Source organism: Panthera leo, chromosome D1 (assembly GCF_018350215.1).
Source record: "Panthera leo isolate Ple1 chromosome D1, P.leo_Ple1_pat1.1, whole genome shotgun sequence".
Lineage (NCBI taxonomy): Eukaryota > Metazoa > Chordata > Mammalia > Carnivora > Felidae > Panthera > Panthera leo.
In genome coordinates, this window is record NC_056688.1 from 77,676,198 (window position 1) to 77,700,809 (window position 24,612).

A 24,612-nucleotide genomic window follows, 5' to 3' on the forward strand; every position below is an offset into this window, starting at 1 on the left:
ACAAATACAGTGGAAATTTTCTGTGAAAACAGGTCTAAAAGATATATAACATTTTCTTTTCTGACGAGAAAACTACTGTATAATAGGTAATGAAAATATATAAAAAATAAAATGTAATAAAAATCATAAATAATTTAATCACACCGAGACCCTATTGTTAATATGGTGGTAAATGTCCACGTAGTCCTATATATGCTACATGGAATTTTATTTTGGAAAAATTTTTTTTAAACATAAAATCTGAAAGACTTTTATAATTGTTTTGAAAGATGTACATTTCCTATGATGTTACCTTTTCAAAAACAGTAAAAAGAACCCAGCGAGACCAGTTTTCCACCTACAGATATCATGTGCCCATTCAAATAAGCCTCTCCCTATAGATCATCTAATAGTAGAACAAGATTTCCCTTGGGGGGGTGGGTACGGGGATAGAGTCCTGTCTGTCTGTTTGTCATCACAGTCATGGGCAGGACTAGAGTAGAGGAACTGAGGTATGTGGAGACTGCTCCTCTAGAGAGAAGAGCTCCTGGCTACGCCCCCTGGCAAATTTCTCAATGAAAAACCCACAGCAGTGATTTTGCCTCTCCATTTTGTGCTTTAAACAAAAGCAGCAACACCCTTGGTCAGAATACAGATACTTGGTCCCTTTCTGGTCAAATTTCAAGTATTCCTGTTTTCCTCCTCATTGAGAGACAAAGCCAGGGGAGTCAAGGGGAGAGAAAGGACTCTTGCATCATTTTTTCCTTTGTCTTTGTCTTAAAGGGCTATTGCACATTGTGGGCAGGAAAATTTGGTCACCTCCATGGAGGGCTTTGGGGTGAGGAAGCCAAGGAGGAATCCTTACAAAATCTGTGGTGTTTTTAGATGAGAACATACTTACTACACGGATAAAAATGCATCGGGGACAAATTCATTTTACCTTTAAACAGTCCAAGACATGGTCTTGCAGTAATCCGGATAATTACAAATGTGGAATTGCTAAGGGTTATTTTTTATCTTGCATATATGGACTGGTGAGGAACCTAGTCAAGTACTTAACAGGAGAAACAACAGAATTTTGACCAAAGACATAACCAAAGATGGCCAGATTTACCAAAGAATATTTGGTCAACGTTATGTTTTTCATGGCCGATATTGTCTTCACAAAGGCTATCCTTTCTGTCTAGGGGCAATATTATTTAAACCTATTTAAAAATTTTCCCTCTCCTGCTCCTGTCCTCTTGATCTTCCAATGCTGATTTGGTTCTTTACAGAGCACTTATTGCCAGCGGTCATACAGGTATTTTACTTATCTGTTTTCTCCATTAAAATGTAAGCTCCATGACAGCAGGCTGTTGTGTCCATGTAGTTCTTCCTGCTATATCCCTAGCATTTCAAGAGTGCCTGGCCCATGACAGACACTTGTCGAATAAAAGTGTTTGGGGTTAAAAAATTTTTTAAAGGCAGTATGGTATAGTGGTTAAGATACAGGTTCTAAGCACAAACCATGTGGGTTTAGACTCCTGAATGTACTATTTAATAACTGAATGACATAAAACATTATTCAACAACTCTGAGCTTCAGCTTATATTTCTGTAAAAGGGGATTAATCAAACTACTTACCTGATATGAGTATCATGACCGCTAAGTAAGAGAATCCGTGTAATGTTCTTAGAAGTGCCTGGCCCGCGGTAATTGTTGGCTGTTACCATTTATTATTAATAACGTCCTGACTTCAGAAGAAAATGAAAGAATAAATAATGTCTTATGGCCATTCAGTATTATTCGTGTTTAAATCTGTCTTAAGCACCTTTAAAATTATTTTTCCATACACATTATTTACAGCTAAAGTTATTGTTCACTGAAAATGCCTTACATCTCATTTGAAGGACTCTCTTAAAAGAGCTTTTCGGCCAATGGTATAGACAGTGCTAGTAATTCAGCGCATTCAGTCTTTGAATTCTAGTCAGGCATTATAAATACACTTAGAGAAATCCATTTAAGTTTGAGGGTAGACTTCTCTGTTGATAGTTACAATTTATTTCCCCCTACGCCTATCCTTTATTTAAATAGTGTCTGATTCTGGTGCAACACTGTCTTTTCAGGTATTTCCTGGGTTTCTAGCCTGACTTTTGCTAAGGAAAAAAAAAAAGCTCTTTATTTGAATTAAGAGATTGAACAGTGGACTTTGGCTAACAGAAAGAGCCCATAGTAAAGCAGAATAAGGGTCATCTAATCCAATCTTCTCATTTAGAGACCAGGAAAGGAAACAGAGAATCAGGGATCACAAGATCACCAAGAGTTTGGGACTAAAACTCAGGTGTCCAGGAATGCATGACCTCAGTCTATCTTTACACTGAAATTTAACATCTCTGCCTGATACCTTGTGCTTCACCACAAAGTTCACTTTCAGCAGCAAGCTGAGCCATCTGCTCTCTCAGTGAGTGCCTACAATCTATCATGCCCCAAATCCAGGACAGAAATCCAAGAATTAGAAGGAGAAGTCTTTAGCAAGCCCAAGGGATCCTTAGATTTTGGTGGTAGGAAAAACATACTGTATTTGTGTGTGTGTGTGTGTGTGTGTGTACAGACTCCCGAATCCATATGAATGATTCTGTTCTTTTCTTTGCCAAAGACAAAACCCAAACTTGGTAACGACTTAAACAAATGACTTGTGATTGTCTATAGGAAAAAGCAGTATTTAGAACTTTTTCTCCCTACCTAGCCCTTTGGCAGTGTGGGCTCCTGCAAGATTATAGAGGTTTGAGCATGACTGGGGGTGGGGGGAGAGGTGGGGTACTTTAGACCTTTTGTCTGCAAAAAAGAAGGGATTTTTCCTTGGGATTTTGACTGATACAACTTAATTCATACCAAAAGAGAGACTGGTTTATACTGAAAAAATCTACAAATTCAAATGCATGGATTTTAAAACTGTTACCTAACGTTGAATTTGCAATTATAAAAATGAAATCTGGTATACTTTAGGTAAATATTCTGACTGGCCTGATTCTGAAAAATTCTCATGTGTGAGGGATTTTCAGAAAAAGAGGAGTGAAGATATTTTAAACTCAACATCTTCATGTTTTAAGCCCAGAAAGGAACAATTTACAGGTGTTATTCTTTTTCTTTCACAGAAATAAAACACTGAACATGTACTTTATTTACTGGAATAAGCATTGGAAATGAATTCTTAAGCATCATTACCAAGCACATATACAAACGTTCTCTGTCTACCTATCATCCATCACCATTTTTTCTTCTCTACTTACCTGTCCATTGCTACCTCTATTGCAAGCAGGGGTTCATGAACCCTTCCAGTGAGAAACATTTGCAAATTCCTTTTGTGTAAGAAAATAATTCAGACTGTGAACATAAAGCTGCTGCAAGAAACCACCATCCTACTGCGGTGGAAATGGTTTATCATCATCCAGTCCTTTAGGGCCAGAGGTGACTCTATTTCACTCATTTAGCAGCCTATCAAGCATCTCACCACCTTCTTATTGTGGGTTCTCTAGGTTATGTGTCTGGGACAACACGGAAGAGACCTTCCTTTTTCTGACAAAAGAAAATACCCTTTGCACAAGACAAATAGATGGATTGAGAGGGGGAGGGGTCCCTAAGGGCTTGCACGTGGTTTGCTGGCTTGAGCTTCTCTTTCCTTCTATTCTCTCCTCTCACCCTTTCTAGCTCTGGCTTCCCCTGCGGCTGCCACATGCAACCTACTGCAGTGCAGAGGCAGCCTCTAGAGGGGAGGGACGTGATTTTGAGGGAGGAGAGAGTCAGGTGGGCAGCTGGTAGAATGATTCTCCCGCTGCCATATGCCACTGTTGGGGCTGTCTCATTTCTCTGTCATGAGTGATGAAGTCATTTTTACAACTTAATGATGTACCAAGGGACCCAGAGGGCTGGCTTGTGCTTGTGTATTCCTTTTTAAATATGGGACCGGGGCATCAGATGTGACAAAGGGAGGCGCCTGAGCCCTGATTTGATTATATTAAATAGATTAAACAGCCTGAATCAGTCTATTCTTACAGACCCTCTAGGAAAGGATTAGTGCCACACCTGGGGTGAGGAACACTAGTTCCCTGTTAAGGGACAAGCCACTGCCCAAATGGAAATGGATTGATTGATTCCGGGAAAATGGATAGCATCTGTAGGAGTGACAGGTCACCAGTGTTCCTGTCATCTCTTCCAGGAAAATCCTTGTGGGGTGGGCTTGGTAGGTGAGGGTGTTTGTGGCTTGGGGGGCAAAGAGAATAATATGACTGAGGATTTCACAGCTAACTCACTCTGGACCACACTGAATGTTAATCATCAGACAGCGGGTGATGCACGTTTTCAGCAAATGCATTTGCTTTTCCAAACATTTCTGTATCCGGGTACTATATGCTTTTCAATTTGGGGAATCTGTTTAGTAATGCAGAGCCTCCTACCACACATACATACACACATGTATGTGCTCACAGGTGCACACACATGTATGCACACACACCAGTGTTCTTAAAATTATTCTGTGTAAGAGAATATGATCATTTCACACTGGAAGACAAAGAAATGTGTGTATGTGTGTGTGTGTGTGTGTGTATGTGTTGTAACAAGTAGAGGAAAAACAAGTAGAAATTAGGTTTTAACTTGAAAATAGGCAAATTAAATTCATTTTAGTGTGTCATTTGCTGCAGGAGAAATCGTGAGGAAAACAACAATTTTAAGTAGCTTTCAAGTAGTTTATCATTTTTAAAAGCAATCTTTTTTTTAATGTTTATTTATTTTTGAAAGAGAGAGACAGAGAGAGAGGCAGAGCACGAGTGGGGGAGGAGCAGAGAGAGAGGGAGACGCAGAATGCCAAACAGGCTCCAGGCTCTGAGCTGTCAGCACAGAGCCCAATGCGGGGCTCCAACTCACAAACCATGAGATTATGACCTGAGCCGAAGCTGGACGCTCAACCGACTGAGCTACCCAGATGCCCCTAAAAACAATCTTAATAAGCAAATGGCCCTTATTTTATTTCACAGAGGTTATAAACATGTTCTGTGAGAAATGGAGAGCACCCATCAGTTTCTAATCCTGTTCTTAAGGCATTGAAATGTTCAGATTTTTCATTTCTTTGCCTTTTTTTTCTTGGCCCAGTTACTGACGCCCATCTCTGACTTATATTCACACTTGAGTGGGTTTTTCAGGTAGGACTTTGTCCATTATAAGGAGAAGGACTTTAGGCAAAATGAAATATGCTAGTTGAGATTCAGCCTACTGTTTGGAATTGAAAGTTCGGCAATACTTATCTACTTAATAACTCTATGGCTTGATTATTTGTTAAGTAAATGAATGGTTTAGTTTATTGCAGAAAATTTTTTTGTAATTTGCCAGAATTTTCAATGATGATTTAGTTTTTAGGTGTAGTACTGACATGAATATATTGCCTGAGATTACATATATTGATATAGCTACTACGTGATATTCTATAGAACCTAGATTTATAATTCAGAAAGTAAAGTAATATATTAAACATGGAAAATGTTTATTTGGGGAAATTTATTTCTATAAATTGTTTTTTTGATGTGAAGTATAATATTTATTTGCCTATACATTATTCACCTTTACTTGGAATAAGTGGTGCATCAGACCTTAAGTGAATTTCTTGACTGACATGGATTATAAAGCAAACAACAAAACAAAACAAACCTGACAATATAAATCAGAAGTCAGCTTACTTTTACAAATGTGTAATTGGTTACCTATATTGAATAGAGTCTTACATTTCTATTCTATAATCGCCATTCGTTAAAACATTCTCAAATAAACTACGTTACTATTTGATGTCATTAAATTTAGCACTTAACCTATTGAGAAACATTGAAAATGTCCCTGAAAAAACCCACAATGAAATTTCAAAAGACAAAAAAAAATTGTAAAAATGAACCTGGAAAGCAGCATAGGCCTACTGAGGTCAAGCAGTAACACGATTGCTTAATTTATATGATGGAGTAGAGGACAGCCTTCTCCTTCCCTGTAAAGAGAGTCTAGAAATCTAGCTTTTAGAATAATGTGGGGAAAAATAAAACCAGCCCAACTGAAAGGAAATATGGAAGAGACACTCTAACCATGTACAATGGACAGGCCTGAGTGAATATCAGAAAAGCTTTTCCATCAATGTGAAGTAGATCATTCAGGGATAAAGTTTCAACCTCTCCCTAAATAGTACATTTGTATTGGGGTAGGAAGAGAGAGGATATGAGTTATTAATTGTTTTTGTAATTGCCTTAGTTCCCCATTTCAGGAGGCAGATGAAATTGAAATTGAATAGAATACTAAATACATGTGTCACTAAACTTTTTATATACATCTTTCTTCCTCATAGAGACTCTGGAAGGCAGACATTCTTAACACTTGTTTTACTGGTGAGAGAACTGAACACAGTATAGCTATTATTTCCTCAAATATTACTAGCTGGTAAGAGGAAGAGCTGGGGTATCAACCCCAGTATGTCTAATTTCAAAGGATGTGCTTCTTTTCTAAACACATTTCTCCTGTTAAATACCTTTGCCTTGTGTTCCTTAAAACATTTTTTTAACAGTGTCTTAAAAAATTTCACTGTATTACTTAGTGATGGGCTAGGTCCATAGGAAAAAACATGGCTGTGGAATAATTTACAGCTTTTTTTTTTTTTTTTTTTTTTTTGCATGAGTTTGGTTTTTACACAAGTCTTCTAATCAGAGGGTAAATCTGGAAAGCCTATTATGGTGGAAACTGCTTTCAGGGCAGCAGTACTATGAGATGCAATTATGTGTCAAAGTTGAAACCAGTGCTAGAGATCATGAAACTCACATGAGTATTACGTGTATAGATTTCCTTCTGTTGAGATACCAAAAATATATTCAATGCTTATGTTTGTTCTTGGAACATCAAGCCAAACAAACCAATGATTATCAAGCACCATACAATATACACAACTATATTAAATATTGAAAAATGGTAGGATTCTTCAAGAGGACAATATGTCATCTCTGAAACATCACCATCTAATTTAGTTATGAAAGCAGAGCTTTAGAAAGAGTGGTTTCAAAGGCTGATGAGGATGCTGTAATAAACAAAGTATAATGGCAGTTGGTTTCAGGAGATTCTACAGTGTCGTTTAGAAGACTTAAGGATGAGGCCAGGCTGGGCCACATACTTGAACTCAGCAACTATCTCAAGTGAGGATTTATCCACAGGAATACTCTAAATTCTAGTCCATAGCTGCCATCCTACAGTTATTCTGTGAGAGTAACTCAGCTTCCTAGGATTATTAAGATACCAAGAACAGCAGTTCATTCCTACTAAAAGCTCAAGAACATACAAATGGTCAATTGATTGAAAAGGATATTGGGATAACAAAGGTTCAGAGAAGAATCTGTTATCACACACATCTCAGGAAGGGAAGTTATCATTGCCTTCTCTTTACAGTCTTTCTACAAAAGTAACTGAATGGTTATTTCTTAAGAGCATGTCATCTACAAAGCATTCTGCTAGCATCATAGGGGTTGAAGAAGTGAGATAAGGACCCTGACTGCGTTCTCCAAGAGACACAAATAATGCAGGGGGTAAGGGAACATGTGATCTCTTGAGTTAAGTCTTATAAAAGCAATCTACAGTGCTTGAGAAATATCTGAGAGGAGATTAGCTGAAAAAAGAGGTGTGTGTGTGTGTGTGTGTGTGTGTGTGTGTGTGTGTGTGTGTGTGTTGGGTGGTTACTAGGGATAGGGTGGAGGGATACTAAGACAGGTATAATTCATTTAGACAATGCTGTACATTAAAAAAATGTTTTGTTTCCTGACAGATATTTTAGATGCTCTACTGAGGCACAGACTGAGCGGCTGATGCAGTTCAATCAATTCTGTATGTCTTCAGAAGGGGAGAGGGAATTTTCAGTATATGTCTTCATACACTTTAAGCTGCTAGAATTTCAAGATGACACGGAACAACTCTGGGTCCGTTGTTATAGAAATAATACTATTTAACTAGGGCAAAAACATTCTGGAAAAAAAAGGCAAAGAATAACAATTCTCTGGAAACTCTATTGAATGTTGGGAAATTCCTGTGTAATGATAGATGATATTTATAAACCATGCACACGCTATGAACCAGGCACTGTCCTCTTTCATAATTGACTTATCTAATCTCCATGATAGTCCTTTGAAGTGTGAAAACTTATTATTTCCATTTTACAAATGGAAAAAGTAAGGCTTAGAGAATTTAAGTAATAACTTGTCCAAAGTTATAACTAGAAAGAAATTAGAGTTGGAATTTGAAATCACACACCGTAACTGCAGCTTTTATTCTCAGTATTATGTTGTGCTGTTTTTATGTCCCCAAGAAAAATATGGCAGCTGCTCAGTCAATTTGGTCAGTGAGGGCAGTCAAAATTAGGCCAGAGAACCTCACTTTTGGTCTTGATCCCACCATCAAATTACAATTTATATTTTGTAAGTGATATCATTTCTATCAGCAGGTGTTTCCATTCCATTCTTGTCACTCCCCTCTATCGTCAAAGGCAACCCCCCCTTTTCTACTTATGTCTACCTCTGTCCATTTTAGGCCTGTCCCCCCACCTCTGCCCCAGATGTGTCCTTTTTGTGATGTCTTCGGGGAATAGCTAGCATAGTCCTGCTAAACCAAAGATTCTCAAGACGGGAAAAGTAACATCAGCATCACCTGGGAACTAGTTAGAAATGCAAATTCTCAGGACCCGCATATACCTACTGAACCAGAAGCTGTGGCACCCAGCAATCTGTGTTTTAACAAGCCATCTAAGGTGATGATCATGAATGATGAAATCTGAAAATCACTATTTTATACTCTGGAACTTGTATTCCATACTTACTTCTATTTCTTCCATTTCTCTGTTAAAACCTAGACTTTGCTCATAGGAAGACAAAACCCTCTCTAAATAAGCTTCTCAATTTAATGACTTTGGAAAATAGGACAGGAGTAGAATCCTTTTTTCCTCCTCACTGCTGCTATCATCCGTTATTCAGCAAGTTTTTGTCCTTCAAAGTTGTTGTTATTTTATCTGGTGCTGCCAGAACAGTGTAAGTATTAGTTATGCTGCTGTTAGAGTACGTAGAACTTAGCAGTTAAGTATCTAGGATCTACAACCAGACTGAGTAAATATAAACCATAATTCTCCGCTTATATCTATGTGACTGTAGCAAGTTATTTAAACTCACTTGCACGTAGTTATTCTATTGTGAAATAAGGATAACGGTGGCAGCTTTCTAATATTATTGTTAGCTTAAAATGAGAATCTGGAACACTGACTGACATACACTAACAATTCAATAACCATTGGCTATTTATTATTATTTCTACTTGACTGACTCATATTTATGGATTTACTATTATGTGCCAGGCACCAGCCTAAGCCTTTTAAGTGCATTATTTTTAGTCTGACAGCAGTCCTATGACATGTAATTTATTAATAGTTCTTTGTACATTTCTTAACACCCCTTAAATGCTTATGATATGCCAGACATTCTTCTGGGTGCTTTACTTGTAATAATACATAGGTTCTGTTAATGTCCCCATTTTGTAGACCAGGAATGAAGCATAGTTAGTTAAGTAAACAGCTCAAGATCACTAAGTAATAAATGACAGAAATAAACCTCAAACCCAGGCCTTAGAATCTGTGCTCTTGACCATTACACAGCTCTGCCCTTTTTTATAGACAAGGAATCAGACACCCAGAGAAGTTACATAACTTTCCAGTTACATAGTTATTAAATGACAAAGCTGGAGTCATAAAAATTCCTGTACCATGTTTATGTCACTATTTCTCCTATCACCATTAGTGACTTTGGCACCTTGCTCCTCTGCAATCCATCATCTTGCCTAAATTTACATGGATCCTGATCACGTTATGTCTCCCTGGCCTTAACAATCCCTTGCCCCTTAATTCTGATCAGCTTTTGTGTTTACTGCACTTTAAGGGCTTGATCATCAATTATCTTCTCTAATCACTCTAAGCTACATTATGTCCAAGATGTCATGGACTTACAGACTCTGCTCTTCCCCTCCTTGTTCAGTCTGCATTTCCTCACACCCTCTGTACTAATTCCTTGCTCATAATCTCACCCTTGATGTTCTCACTTCTCTTACTCAGCCTATAGGGTACCACCATGTCCAGCCATTTTAAATAGTTTCTAGTTTCTGATATATAATGAAATCTCTTCCATGTTTTTGAACCTTTGCTGATCCATTTCCTCTTTTTGGAATTTCTCCCTCCTCCTCCACCTTCTTCCTCTTCTTCTTCCTCTCCTTCTCCTTTTCCTTGTCCTTTCTCCCTTCTTCCTTTTTCCTTCTTCCATCTTCCTTCAACAATTCATCTTCCAAGGCCCAACCTGAGAGTATCCCTACGAAGGGCTTGCTTCTTGGTCACCCCAGCTGGAATGGTATTTTCCTTCTTTTGCTTTTCATTTGTACACCTGTTATGAACTTTGGCTTAAGCTGTCTCTTGCTACTTGTCTCGTTCTTTCTCTTACTACACCAAGGGCCATTCTTATATTTTCTCCTGAGTGCGTAGTAGCACCATATTGGTGAAAGAGCATTGCTTTTCATGTCAGAGAGTCCTAGATTCCAATCTCCACTCTATTGCTTGCTTTTATCTTACACAATTCTTGTCTCCATTTTCCTATTTGTAAAATGAGAAGAAAGTGTGACTCAGAGAGGTAAGGATTACATGAATTAATGTAGGTGGAGAGTATAGTAATTGTTCTGTAAGGTTTAGCTTCCTTTCCCTCCTCAGCACAGTACCCTACTCTAAATACAGTCTCACAAAGAATTGGAGTGTGAATGCATAAATGAATGTTGAGTGAAGTGGCTGCTTTAATTTTGGCTGTGTGTAGCACAGGAAGAGACGGTGTGAAAGCTTCTCATACTGGGCAAGAATTTTGATAGATTTGTAAGTACTTGGATATTGATTTGGATAACAACTATATAAAATTTTAAAAAGAAGATGAGGTTCTGAAAAGTCTGATGGATTTCATTTTTAAATAGAAAAAAAGTCAATGTGTTTTCATGATCCAATAGCAACTATAATGAAAAAGGGATAGTTAAAAGAATCTGGGAACTTGCAAGTGGGAAGCATTTAAACATGCCACATGATTATATTATTACAAACACTCTTCAGGGTGAGAGTGAGAAGTAAACTTTGAAAATGATCTATTGGTGTTTTATTTCAGGAATAGTAGAGTGAGTTCAAGTAGGTTTGTGAAGATTACTACTTAAATTTACAGTTAGAATCCTGAAACACATTACTGACTACATGTATGCATAATCAGATGAAAACCCTAGTGGTAAAACCTACTGTCTTTGGAATCAGACAGACTAGATTTGAACCAGGGTTCTTCTACTTGGAACTGATTAGTGACTTGTGCCAATGATCTCACTTATCTGAGGCTTAGTTTCGTCATCTCTAAAATGGGTATATTAATAATATCCATGTCATTGGGTTGTTAAGTGGCTATGGATTTTATGGCATGTGAAGTGTTAGCCTGGGGTTTAGCAAGGTGAAGAAGCATTTATTAGATTTAGGTCTAACTATAATGGATGCTTAATGAACAGTTCATAATTGATTCAGTTCTACTAGTGGGTGATTTTGTCCCCCAAGGGACATTTTGCAATTTTTGTAGACATTTTTGGTTGCTACAACTTGAGGACAAATGCTACTGCACCTAGTGCATAAAGGCCATGGGTGCTGCTAAACATGACACAATGCACAGACAGTGTCCCACAACAAAGAAGCATCCATCCTGAAATATCAATAGTGTGGAGGTTGAGAAATCCTGAGCTATAGAATGGGTAAAAGTCATCTCTACTGACATTTCTAGAGACAGCCATATTTTAAAACACTTCATGGGGCTCCTGAGTGGCTTGGTTGGTTGAGCGTCCAACTTCAGCTCAGGTCATGATCCCATGGTTTGTGGGTTCGAGCCCTGTGTCAGGCTCTGTGCTGACTGCTTGCTCAGAGCCTGGAGGCTGCTTCAGATTCCGTGTCTCCTTCTCTCTCTGTCCCTCCCCAGCTTGAGTTTCTGTCTCACTCTGTCTTTCAAAAATAAATAAATGTGAAAAAAAACACTTCAAATGGGGAGAAAATGATGGTTGAAAGTTATATTCATAAAAAGTAAACTTCATGCATCATACTTTCAAAAAATTATTGGAAAAGAAGACACACATATTAGATAAGCCTGGATATATACCTTATGGTGGTTTTTGTTTGTTTGTTTGTTTGTTTTTTGGCAAACCTTAGCATGCAAAATTATCACCTGGATTTCTTATTAAAACACAGATTTTCAGGCTTCACTCCCAGCATAGTCTGATTTGGCAACTCTGGTGTGAAAAATCTGCATTTTTAATAAGCATTTTAATAATATGCATTTTTAAATCTGCAGCTGGTTCATGGACAACAGTTTGAAAGGATTCTTTTGAAGGGCTGAATGGGGTAGATGCATAACTCATACAAACACCTTCAAAAGTGCCGTCGCATTATGTAGCTCTGGTTCTCATTATCCTTAAAGCCTGCAGCAGGGTCAGTCTCTTTAGTGTGGAGGATAATAAGCAAAGTGAGATACAGCTACAGGATACAGCAGAGTGAGTTTGGCAGGACCTAGACAGCCTACCCACATGACCAAAACTTCAGTGTCTTTTGCCCTTCCTGCCTTCATCCTGTTGCACAGGTAAAACAATACTTCCAGAACAGTAGAAACATGTGCATCACACTGGCCTTTGGAAACAGACACCATTTACCACTAGGTCCAGGAAACATGCCCTATACCTTTTCTCTTGCTTCCTATCAGTCTTAAAGGAAGCCTCCAAAAGGTCCTGGGGTTTGCACACAGCCACGTTCGGATTGCATTTTTAAGAGAGGTTGAAATTCTTTCAGCTGGAAGGTAATAATCAATGACAATACATTTTAAATCAATTTTTGTACCAATTTTGGACTCTTATTTTATAAAGGCAGGTCATTGGAATTTTGCATTTCTTTTCTGAAAAAATAAATCCATGTTTGGCAGAAGTTTAATGTCACTGGATGGGTGGCATTTTAATGAGAGTAATCATTTTTAGAAATAGAAAGTTCCTCTTTTGTGACAGACATTTAGGAAATAAGTCATTCTTTGACTCAAACCTAAAGATACCTATTCAGCAAACAGCAAAGAGGAAGAATGGAACAGGATATTTACCTCCTGAGAAGCCACTGAGGACAGGCAGATATTAGGTTACATGAAGTAAACAAAAGTATTTGACCTGATCTATGATTCATAGAAAAACAGCTGATCCACTTTAGCCTTTCATAAAGTCATTTCTCAAATTTCAGTAGCTGATTAATAATGACCAAGGTCCCTTTCAGAAACTCCAGGCTTTAACTCTTACACTTAAATGTGCCCCATGGAAGAATCAGAGCTTCTATGAGGCAACAATCTTCAATGAATTCAAGGCTCAGTGGTTGACTTGAGAAAACTTGCACAGGATGCACAAATTAGCTCATTAGAGATAGTGTGTTCCCATACTTCTCTGCAAGAGAATATTTCTAAAGCTACCCAGTTAAGGGAATATCTTTCTTACTTAGTATGAACATTGTGGAAGATATTTTGAAAACAAAGTGGAATTTTTCCTTATAGATAGATGAAGGTGTGAGTACCATAGCTAAAGCAATTCTTTTCTGACGTATTGTGTGTATGCACACCGCTAGAGGTGTGCCTCAGACACTATCCCCACAAAAAAGAAAAAAAAAAGAAAGAAAAAAATATGTATTAAGTAATAGTTACTTTCACTATAAATACATGTGCTGCTGGATCCTATCATGAGATTTCTTGGGGTATTTAAAATATAATTCCGTTCATAACATTTTTATGTATATGCAGCTTTTAAGAAAGTTGAAAATAGTTGTATAATGTGAGACATAAGCCCATTTAGGCATTTATGATTTTTTTGACAACTTTTCAGTGAATATCTACCATGTGTCAGGCACTGTGCTGTATTGGGGATATAACAGTATACCTGAAAAAAAAATCCTCTTGCCCGTAAGCAGCTGACATCGTAGACTGAGATATAAACCAAAAACATGTACAAAGATTTGTCAAATATTTGCAATTTGTGCTTAGATCTATGAAGAAAATAAATACAAGTAAATATAACTGGATTTCTTGAGTCTTTCTTTTACTTCTTGTGCTTTAATAATATAACATTTCAAGATGGTCAAGGTCTTTATTTGTAGTGGCTAGTCAATCAAGTCCAGAACACATTGTATTCTTTTGGAAAAAGCAATGTACCTTAAAATTGCTTTTAATTAACTTGACCTGAGATATTTAGATCTGCTAACTCCTTTTCTTTTTCAGGGTTTTTGGAGCTGCCATACTTCTTACCTCTACTCTGAATATGCTAATCCCATCGGCAGCCAGAGTGCATTATGGGTGTGTCATCTTTGTTAGGATATTGCAGGGACTTGTTGAGGTATGGAACCGCAGGATGACATCATCTTAAGGTTGGCATGTTAATCAGAACCAGCAGGCTATCTTTGTCTTGATCTACAAATAAACATTTTATAAGGTTGTGTCTACACACTATGCTTAAAAATTGGAAAATTGGGCAATCAGATATTTTGTGTTTAAATAATGCTAAAGTACAACTGTGACTGCTCGTCTCCTCTTCTTGAGAATTGAGTGGTATTAAAGAAATGTTTAATGACTATTTAACTTAAAAAAATAAAAAGGACATGGGCGCCTGGGTGGCGCAGTCGGTTAAGCGTCCGACTTCAGCCAGGTCACGATCTCGCGGTCCGTGAGTTCGAGCCCCGCGTCAGGCTCTGGGCTAATGGCTCGGAGCCTGGAGCCTGTTTCCGATTCTGTGTCTCCCTCTCTCTCTGCCCCTCCCCCGTTCATGCTCTGTCTCTCTCTGTCCCAAAAATAAATAAAAAATGTTGAAAAAAAAAATTTAAAAAAAAAAAATAAAAAAAAAAATAAAAAGGACAAACACTTTTGTTAATGTGCTATGATAAGAATTTTTGAGTCCATCCTTTCCTGGTGATAACCTGAATTAATACCTTTTGGGAGTTTTATACCAAGTTCCCGTTGGACTCGAATCATGATTCGAGTTTTCACTAAAACGTTTGTTTCATTGACTATATTCTTTGGGAATTCAGAATTCTCCTGAAGTATAGTGAGAGTAGGTAAATCAGATAAGTATTAAGGCCCTTCTCTCCAAAAAAGAAAGATAAACTTGATAGGATCAAAATAACACAAAATGGATAATTATTTTAAAGATCTTAAGTTCTAGATACTACTTTTAGGAAGTGTGAGCTTCAAGGATCTAAGCTTTACCTTCTTCTGTATGGATTCCTTATATTTGGGAATCACTGTATTTAATGCCTCAAGAAAAGGCCTCCCACATTCCTCGAGCTGTTCAGAGTTGCAGATGAATGGAGTAATACCTGAGGGTTGGGGAGAATTTGGACAGGTCACTAAAAAGCCATGTCTTACTTGATCTGGGCTGAAAGTTTTTAAGGTGAAATTTCAGGGAATTAGCAAAGAGCTGTGAGTAGCAGCTTTCTCTAATACCTTGGGCCCATTTGAAGGAGATAGCCTCAGAGAAGGGAATGAGCTTATTTTTCAGTTACCCTGCATCCTAAATGGTGATATATATATGTCTTCCCCCATCACAGGGCGTCACCTACCCAGCATGTCATGGGATATGGAGCAAATGGGCTCCTCCTCTAGAGAGGAGTAGATTGGCAACCACCTCCTTTTGTGGTGAGTACCACATGCAGATGGAATTATGGTAGGTAAAAGTTTAGGAACAACTTGGATAAGAACCGAAAGTCAATAAAGCACATCTCTAAAACCATTTGGGGTGTGTGTGTGTGTGTGTGTGCATGAGGAAAGGTTTTTGACCACCAGTTCAATTTCTTTAATTCTTATCGGTCTCCTTAAATCCTCTATCTCTTCTGCATTTTGTATTTTTCTAGGAGTTGATGATCCATTTCATCTAAGTTTTCAAATATATTCATAAATAATTTTATCATAGTCTTTTTACTTTATTTTTTTATTATAGTCTTATTATTTTTATACCTTTTTTGTGTCTTAGGGAAGTAGGTCAGATACACTTGTGTAGTCCTGTATCACTGGCTGTGTATGTAGACATATATATGTATTTGTAGGTACAGGGGTACAAGTGTGCCTGTACCTAAGTGTGCAAGTATGTGTTAATGGGAGCCAACCAATAAACGTGAGATGAAGTCAGAATTTGTATTTATTTCACTTACCTTCCTCCCATTCTCCCTTCTACTTTAGGTTCATATGCTGGAGCTGTGATTGCAATGCCTTTAGCTGGCATTCTTGTACAGTATACTGGTTGGTCCTCAGTATTCTATGTCTATGGTATGTTGCATTTCTCTACAATAAAGTTATAAGAAATGTATGTAAACTAAAACAAAGTGATAGATCACTGAATAGGCTCCTGCATTTACTCACGTTTCCCCCATTAATAATCCTTTGTTCATATTTTGGGAAGATCAAGGAAAATGTCTTATCTTTATGATTCTCCCTACCTTGGTATTTATTGTTTTTAAAAACAATTACATTGCTGGTGGCAATGTTGTGATGTATGACATATATTGTCCTTGAATATGAAAAAAAGTTAGCTCTTGATTCATAGCCAATTAAGAGGAAAGAGCTAGGCAGCACCCACTTTTCTTTCTTTGCTACTGCTTTCTTAGTTATTCTCCTGACCCTGCTTTTTCAAGGCTGAATAGGGGTAGAAAGCTGGAAAACAATAGTGGGGTTAATGCAGCAGTGCAGTTTTGTGATGAAATATTAACTGTCAGCTGCAGCAACAGACATTTTCGTCTTCATTATTCCAGAATTAAATGCGATGAAACCTTCAAATGGAAATAAAAAAGGACCCGAAACTCTAAGTCTGAAGTCCCTTTCTGTTCACTTTCTAACCAGAACCAGAAAGCTTACCCCTTCAAAGTACCCCTAATGTCTCTCTCTAGATTCTTTTTTTTTTTTTTTGTAACAATCAGAAAAAGAGAAATATAAGAGAGCTGGATTCCAACTGATGTCACTGATTAATACCATCTTTGGATGTGGGCCGAGAATGTGAAATATTAATGAAGTCATGAGGTAGAACCGGACAGTATCTGGCTGCTTCCAAATTTGGCATGATCCATTTCCATTTCAGAATGTTCTCATCAGAGCAAATTCTTATATTTGCAGAATATTATTAAATATGCTTTATAGCAGGAGCTCTTATTCTGGTTCAAAAGCCATGGATGTGTTTTAGATTCATGAATGCCCAAAATTATAAGCCATACATGCATTTGTATATTTTTTCCTGGGGAGATATTTTTATCAGATTTTAATCCATATCTTTCATTAGATTTTCAAGAGTCCATAATTCTAAGAAATTTAAAGCACATGTGTATAGTTTAAAGCAAATGTAGTACAAGTTAGGATGGCCAGCCATTAAATCCTCTGATTTGTGCCTTCATTTAACCCATTACTTAATTGAAAATATGAGGTGACGGTAAAGGAAGAATATTAATTTCCACAAAGCACTCATGAAAATCAATCCCCTTATGTAAGTTGTATCTCATTTAATATTTATCATTGAATGGTACAAAATTTAGATATTAGATACACTGAAAATATCACATTATAGCACTTGCCTACTGTGTGTAACAAAAATTAGGTCTTTGAGCCAGCCACACATTCACTATTAATAATTTAAAAATTAATAAGATATGAACTGAATAGTGGCTTACATTAAAACAGATGATGCATATATAGCAATTAGCTAAATGTCTGGCACTGCAGATGCATTCAGTTAGTGGTAATGATAATTACTACTGAATTACACGAGCTTTCATTTACTGAGTGCTTTTTTTGTGCCATCCACTGTGCTAGTTACTAGTTGCATTATCTCCTTTAACCCTTCTTTGCCACAGTCTTATAAAAAAAAAAAAGAGTCATCTCATTTTATAGTGGAGGTTTATGGAGATTTCATCATTGATTAGAACATACATCTAATGAGTGACACAGCCAGGATTTGAATCTGGGAGACCCATATGCCACAACGACTACACTCTACCAAATGTTCACATACTATCTAACCCCCAGTTGTGTTCACTGTCATGTTTGGTAATGAAAAAAAAAAGCACGGCATATCAAAATCTGTGGTATTAAGAAACAATTCTTAGAGATTGAACAAGCAGGAAAAAAGTATTAGAGAGATCAGGAGTATTTAGACTGTTACCCAAGGGATAAAGAACGGTAAGAGGCAAAAATAAATGACCATCCTCTGGGAAACCAGAATAAACCACTTGAAATTTTTTTCTTTTATTAATTCCTTAGGTTTACATTGCACAATAAGGGCATGATTTAATAGTGAAAGTGCTAAAGAAAGGGATGGAGAAGAACTTGCAAACAGTTTATTGTATTTAACTTTCATCTGCCCAAAGAGTGATCCATAGACAGCAGTGTGGTACTGAAAATGACATGGTATAGAGTCATATAAAGTGTTAAATGTTACTACATTAATTAGAGAATTTTTTTAAATGAACGATAGCCACTTAGGCTAAAATAATCTAGATTTTATTTAATAGTCTGTTTACTAGACCTGGAGGTGCTAGTAGGAGAGTGAAAGGAGTATTTTTGTGTGTGTGGAAATACACTCACATATTCATATGGAAGGCAAATAAGAAAAGAACTCAACCTCTTTGAAGACAGGAATTTTGTCTTGTGCACCAAATACCTCTCACTTAGCAGAGTGCCTGGAATAGTAAGTGCTCAGTAAATGTTTGTTGGATGTATGAACATCTTCCAACCATGCCATTCAATAATTGTTCATTGTGAGTTTCCTGTGTATCACCGTTACTTAATAAAGAGATAAAACTACAGGACCAGCCTTCAGGAAGGTTGAAGTCTAGTGGCATAACACAAGCATAGATGGCTGAAGTCAGTTGGAGAAGCATAAACTCCAAATCACATTCTATAGAATGTGTCTGTCATGAGATTCCTATCATTTTATTCCAGCAAATGATGGTTAACTAAGGACATTTATGATAGATTTTTGCCTTTTTTCTTTTGAACTTTTGCTTGCAGGAAGCTTTGGAATGATCTGGTACATGTTTTGGCTTTTGGTGTCTTATGAGAGTCCTGCAAAGCATCCTACCATTACAGATGAAGAACGTAGGTACATTGAAGAAAGCATTGGAGAGAGTGCAAATCTTTTAGGTGCAATGGAAGTAAGAATTTTATTATGGTGTATATTCCTGTTCTTATTCCTCATCTCACCTCCCTTTGACCAACCAAACTACTTTCTGAGTCCCAATTCAACGAAACCAATTTGGTGTCAATCATGATTGTTTTCTTTCCTCCATCCATAGTTTCTGAGTTAGGAATGGTCACTACTTCCTTTACCTATAACTTCTTTTTTTCTTTATCTTTTCTCAATCATCAAATTTTCCCTTGGCTGTAGCTAGGACTATAAACCTAAATAAGCTTTTATAAACAGTTCAATATGATCCATAATTTAAACAAATTCAACAAATATTTGTTAATTTCAGATCACAGGAAATGCCAGATCAGCTAACACAATCATGAAAAGGACTATTATTAGTGTATTGAATTGTCTAAATGTAGGTTTTACACATATCTATTTATGCTACATGTGGTTTAAGAAATCTTAAATTATTGGAATGTCAATAATAGCTGACATGAAAATATTCTTAGCATAATACAATCTTGTTATTGATAAAATCTTACAATTTTCAGGATTATTGTTATGAAGATAAAGTATTCATATAACATGAACCCCTTTCCTTATTCTGATTTGCTTTCTTGAATGGAATCTATGGAGACAGAAATGCATTCTGTGTCAATAATGCAAATATTTTAGTCCCCGTGACATTAATATATCATAAATATTAATTGGTAAATAGCCATCTGGTACTATTAAAAACTGGGGAGCAAAACTCACGTATTTAGATAGGTGCAATAATTCAGCACCTGAACAGAAACTCAATTTCCTTATGCTGAGAGATAGAAGGCACCATGCATGGCTGAAGAACCAGGGTCTCTTAACATTATGCTTCTCTTTCTTTTAAAGGCTCTTCTCCTCATTTGAATTGTATTTTATTCCAGCATATTCTCTACTTCATTTGTTAGAGAAGGCCTGTCTTCGACACCTCATCCTAGGTTCAAAGGTCTATCAGCCACTAGTGTTGAGGCCTTTAATGAATAGGAAAAATCCCATATTGGATATCATACAGAAGTGAAACTTCAGTACTTAAAAACAGTATTCTTATGGTAGTCCCATGAATGGGACAGACTGGCATTAGAACTTTCCCCTTCCTGTTTCCTTCTGTAAATGGCCTGATGGTTTCTAATGGTGGCTACTTAGGAAACAAGTGGTGATGTGGGGATGGCATGGGTGTTGGCAGTGCACTCTGGTGCCCACCAGCAGTGGTCGCTGTGCACAGAAGCTAAATATAGGCTGATCCATGGTGAGTTCAGAATTTAGCCTCAATTTCTAGCCCAAAAATGATCTGATCGGCCTATATTTTCATTGTTTAATATACTTCTTTTACTTGCCAGTTCTTGAGAGATTGTGTGTCTAAATCAGACATGTTTTTAAACAGTTAAAAATTTAGTCTAAGTGAAAACCAATTTCTGGAAATGACATTAAAAAGGGCAGCTAGTAGCTTGATAAAACAGCATAGATAATCTCAAACTCCCCATTTCCTTACCTTACTGCTTTTCTGAAAATAGTATTTACTTCTTATTGATGTTTTATACTTTCCTGAAGCTCCAAAAGAAAATTAAAAATGAGATTATATTCCAGGTATTGTACTTGGACTTTAGTTATTTTTAGCTTTTTATTGTGAACAAATTTAATATATAGCAAAGCAGAAAGAACAGTAACAGAAACATCCATGTCTCCACGGCATAGATGCAACAGTTGTTAACATCTTGCCTTATCTATTTCACTTTTCTTATTTCTGAATGATTTCAAAGTAAATGAGGTATTAAAACACTTGACCCACAAATACTTCATATGCCTCTCTAAAAAAATAAAAATCCTCTTTCACAATTTAAGGGCTATTATTATACCTAAAACAATTAAAAATAATTCCCTGATAGTGCCTAATACCTAGATCGTATTCAAATTTCTAATACCCAGTCCCAATATGAATACCTGGTCTATATTCATATGCCCTGTGCAGCTATTTCTTTGGAATCTGCATCCAATTAAGGATCACACATTGCAGCTGACTGTATTGTCTTTTAAATCTTTTTTTTCCTTAAAAAATTAAATATAACATGTATACAGAAAAATGCATAAATCTTAAGCAAACAACTTGCCTAATTTTTGTAAACACACTTATGAAGCAAACAGCCAGGTCAGTAAGTACACTGTTATCAAAATGGTATAAGCCCTCCTACGACCCCTAACAATTTTTAAGGTATAAAATTAGATATATCTTACATTTGATGAAATATTTTACAACCTGAAGAAAAAAGTTCTTAGCAGAGATGTTCCAGGTCTGAATAATAGAAACACTTTCCCAGCAGGAAAAAGTTATTTACTTTTAATAATATTCTGAAGTTATTTCTCATACAAACATAATAGTACAATGCTGACATCCCTGTATTTGACAATTTTTATTACCTGTGAAATAAGCATATTTATCTGGCATTGTTTTCCCAGAGCATATTGAATTTTAAGAAATTCATCTATGATGTTGTCACTGGATATTTTTATTCAAAGCCACAGCACTCATATGGCTGTGTTTTTGTTTTTGTTTGTTTTTCTTTTTTGTCTTATATATATTTGTGATCACAAAATATAATTTCTTACTATATTACTTTTAAAGTGATCTTGAAAGGTTTAGTTAGAGTCACAATCAAGACTAGCAATTCTAAGGTTCTATATCCAGGAATAATTACCAAATCTGTGCAAAAAATGGTTGTCTCTTCTTTTACTAATTTGGTCGGTTCAAGGATCCCAACCTTGCGTTAAACAGAGTTATTTTAGGCTATTGTTTCTTCACCAAACTCTATTTTGGCATTCAAAATAAGGTCATTGAGAAAGTGCTTGAGAATAGGAGAGACATTTTCAGGTCTGAAAATATTAGTCTTGAGGGGGAGAAGATAATTGCTTTATGTTTGGGCATATAGAGGATCTTTAGGAATATTAGGTATAATTTTTTAATGGTTATCATAAGCAAAACCAATCATGTTTAGGTTGTTAATTTTGAAATGTTTTCAATATCACAAATAACTAATTATCATGTGCCCATGGTGTGATGGGTGGCCACTTTAATCTAGCTGTATACCATATGAGTTTTACAGAACCTTGCACTTTAGCATCACAGAATTTATATTGAAATCCATTGTCTTTCAAGAGAATTTATAGATCTGTAGTCGTATTATTGACTTTAGATAGGGTCTAGAATATTGCACTCTTAATTTTTCTTATTTTTCTTCTGACTATATTGGATTTTCAATGTTTTAGATAAGATATTTTGGATACTAACAAGGTCACTGATATGGCAATGATCTTTAGCTAAGTCATGATCTGTCATTGCAAAAAAACGTCTTAGCAACTAGGATCTGTGCTTTTGGAATTGTTTTCTATAAACATAGGATCTTACATATTCCTAAAATGTGAACTATCTAATCAGAAGAGGCTGATAAGTTTTTTTTATTCCAATGATTATTCATGCAGCAAAGATTAATTAGACTTGCAATGAACTGTTCATTACCTCCTACTCATGCCCCAACATATACATCCTGAAAATGCAAAGCACTTATTATTCCCATTTAAGTTAGAACATATTTTAAATGGTCAGAATGGCTCTCTGTTTGGGATTTCAGAAATTCAAGACTCCATGGAGGAAATTTTTTACATCTATGCCTGTCTATGCAATAATTGTTGCAAACTTCTGCAGAAGCTGGACTTTTTACTTACTGCTTATTAGTCAGCCGGCATATTTTGAGGAAGTCTTTGGATTTGAAATCAGCAAGGTATGTAAAAATTATCCTGTTTAACTAGTGCATTATTTTTGTATTCAGCTGAATATTAAGTTTCTTTGCCAACATTCTATCTTCTAAATTTTATAAGTTACTCATTTATGGTCATCTATTTAACAAATAACTTCTGGGAAACAGACTGAGTAAGGTGTTTGAATGTCTGCTTCATTCAGCTGTCTTTGTTGATGGAAATACAGGCAAAATCAGCCTGGTCTCTGCTCTCATGGAGCTTATATCTCAGTTGGGGTGGGCAGCTCTGGAGCCTTTCCCCTATAAAGAAACATAACTTCCTTTAAGTCTCAGATCAGAGATAGTGTTACAGTGAACAAAAAATGGAATTGTATTTATACAATTACCAATCTCTTCTTCAATGCTTTCAAAAATCTGTCTGGCTCTCTTTTCCATGTAAAAGTTTATTTTGATTTGGTCCTGATTGATAGACAAACGGATAATGAAGATGTCATACATAACACACACACGTACATACATGCACACGTGCACACACAGTGGAATATTATGTGGCCACAAAAAGGATGAGATTGTGCCATTTGTGACAACATAGATGGACTCGGGGGTATTATATGAGATGAAATAAGTCAGACTTTGAGAAAGACAAATACCTTATGATTTCACTCATATGTGTAATCTAAAAAAAACCTAAATGAAGAAACAAACAAAAAGCAGAATCAGATGTGTAAATACAGAGAACAAATTGGGGGTTACCAGAAGGGTGGGGAATAAGGGATGGGCAAAATGAGTGAAGGGGAGCAGGAGATACAGGGTTCCAGTTATGGAATAAATAAGTCATTGGATTAAATGACGCAACGTAAGGAACACAGTCAATGATATTGTAATGCCATTGTGTGGTGACAGATGGTAGCCACACTTGTGGTGAGTGTAGCAAAATATATAGACTTGTGGAAGCACTTTGTCATACACCTGAAATTAATGTAACATTGTGTGTTAACTACACTCAAGTAAAAGAAAAAAATTTTAAAAAATTCCTATAAACTTAAAAAAATCTGTCTGGCTAAAAGATTTGAGATAGCAAAAAAAAAAAAAAAAGCTGAAAACAATCTTACGTGCCATTTATTCAATTTATTCATTTAACAAGCTTTTGTTGAACATGAGATGTGTAGGATTCAGAGATAAAAACATGGTTCCTGTCCTCAAGAGTTCACAGCTTGGTGGTATAGACGAAAGCAATTAGTTACCAGTTACAGCACTGTATGCTAAATGCTACAGACATTCGTTCGTAGCTGTGAAAATGTAATCATTTTGAGACATTCCGTAAAGATAAAATGAAAATGAAAATACAACTTCATATTTATAGAAGGATTTGAAATTTACAAGGTCCTTTCATATTCATAAACAACCTTGTTTGGTTGACCAGCTGGATAACGATCATCATTTCTATTGATGAGGAAACAAACTAGGGAAGGTATTTAAATTGCCTACGGCCAAGCTGGTAATATATGCCAGGATCGAGTTGAAGCCCTGATCCTTTAATTTATGTTTCATTTCCCTTTACTATGCTATTCAAATTCAGGTAGACCCTATGTTCATTTAA

General features: G+C 36.4%; 1 protein-coding gene across 1 annotated transcript in view; it reads left to right on the top strand.

Annotated features, from left to right (window-relative positions):
* The window catches only part of SLC17A6 (solute carrier family 17 member 6), a 40,475-nt gene that overhangs the window by 6,966 nt on the left and 8,897 nt on the right, over window positions 1-24,612 (top strand). The window contains exons 5-9 of the mRNA XM_042904950.1: window positions 14,346-14,460; window positions 15,668-15,755; window positions 16,296-16,382; window positions 19,110-19,252; window positions 22,887-23,036. Of these exons, the coding sequence (XP_042760884.1) occupies window positions 14,346-14,460; window positions 15,668-15,755; window positions 16,296-16,382; window positions 19,110-19,252; window positions 22,887-23,036 (583 nt within the window). The remainder of the gene's footprint in view (window positions 1-14,345; window positions 14,461-15,667; window positions 15,756-16,295; window positions 16,383-19,109; window positions 19,253-22,886; window positions 23,037-24,612) is intronic.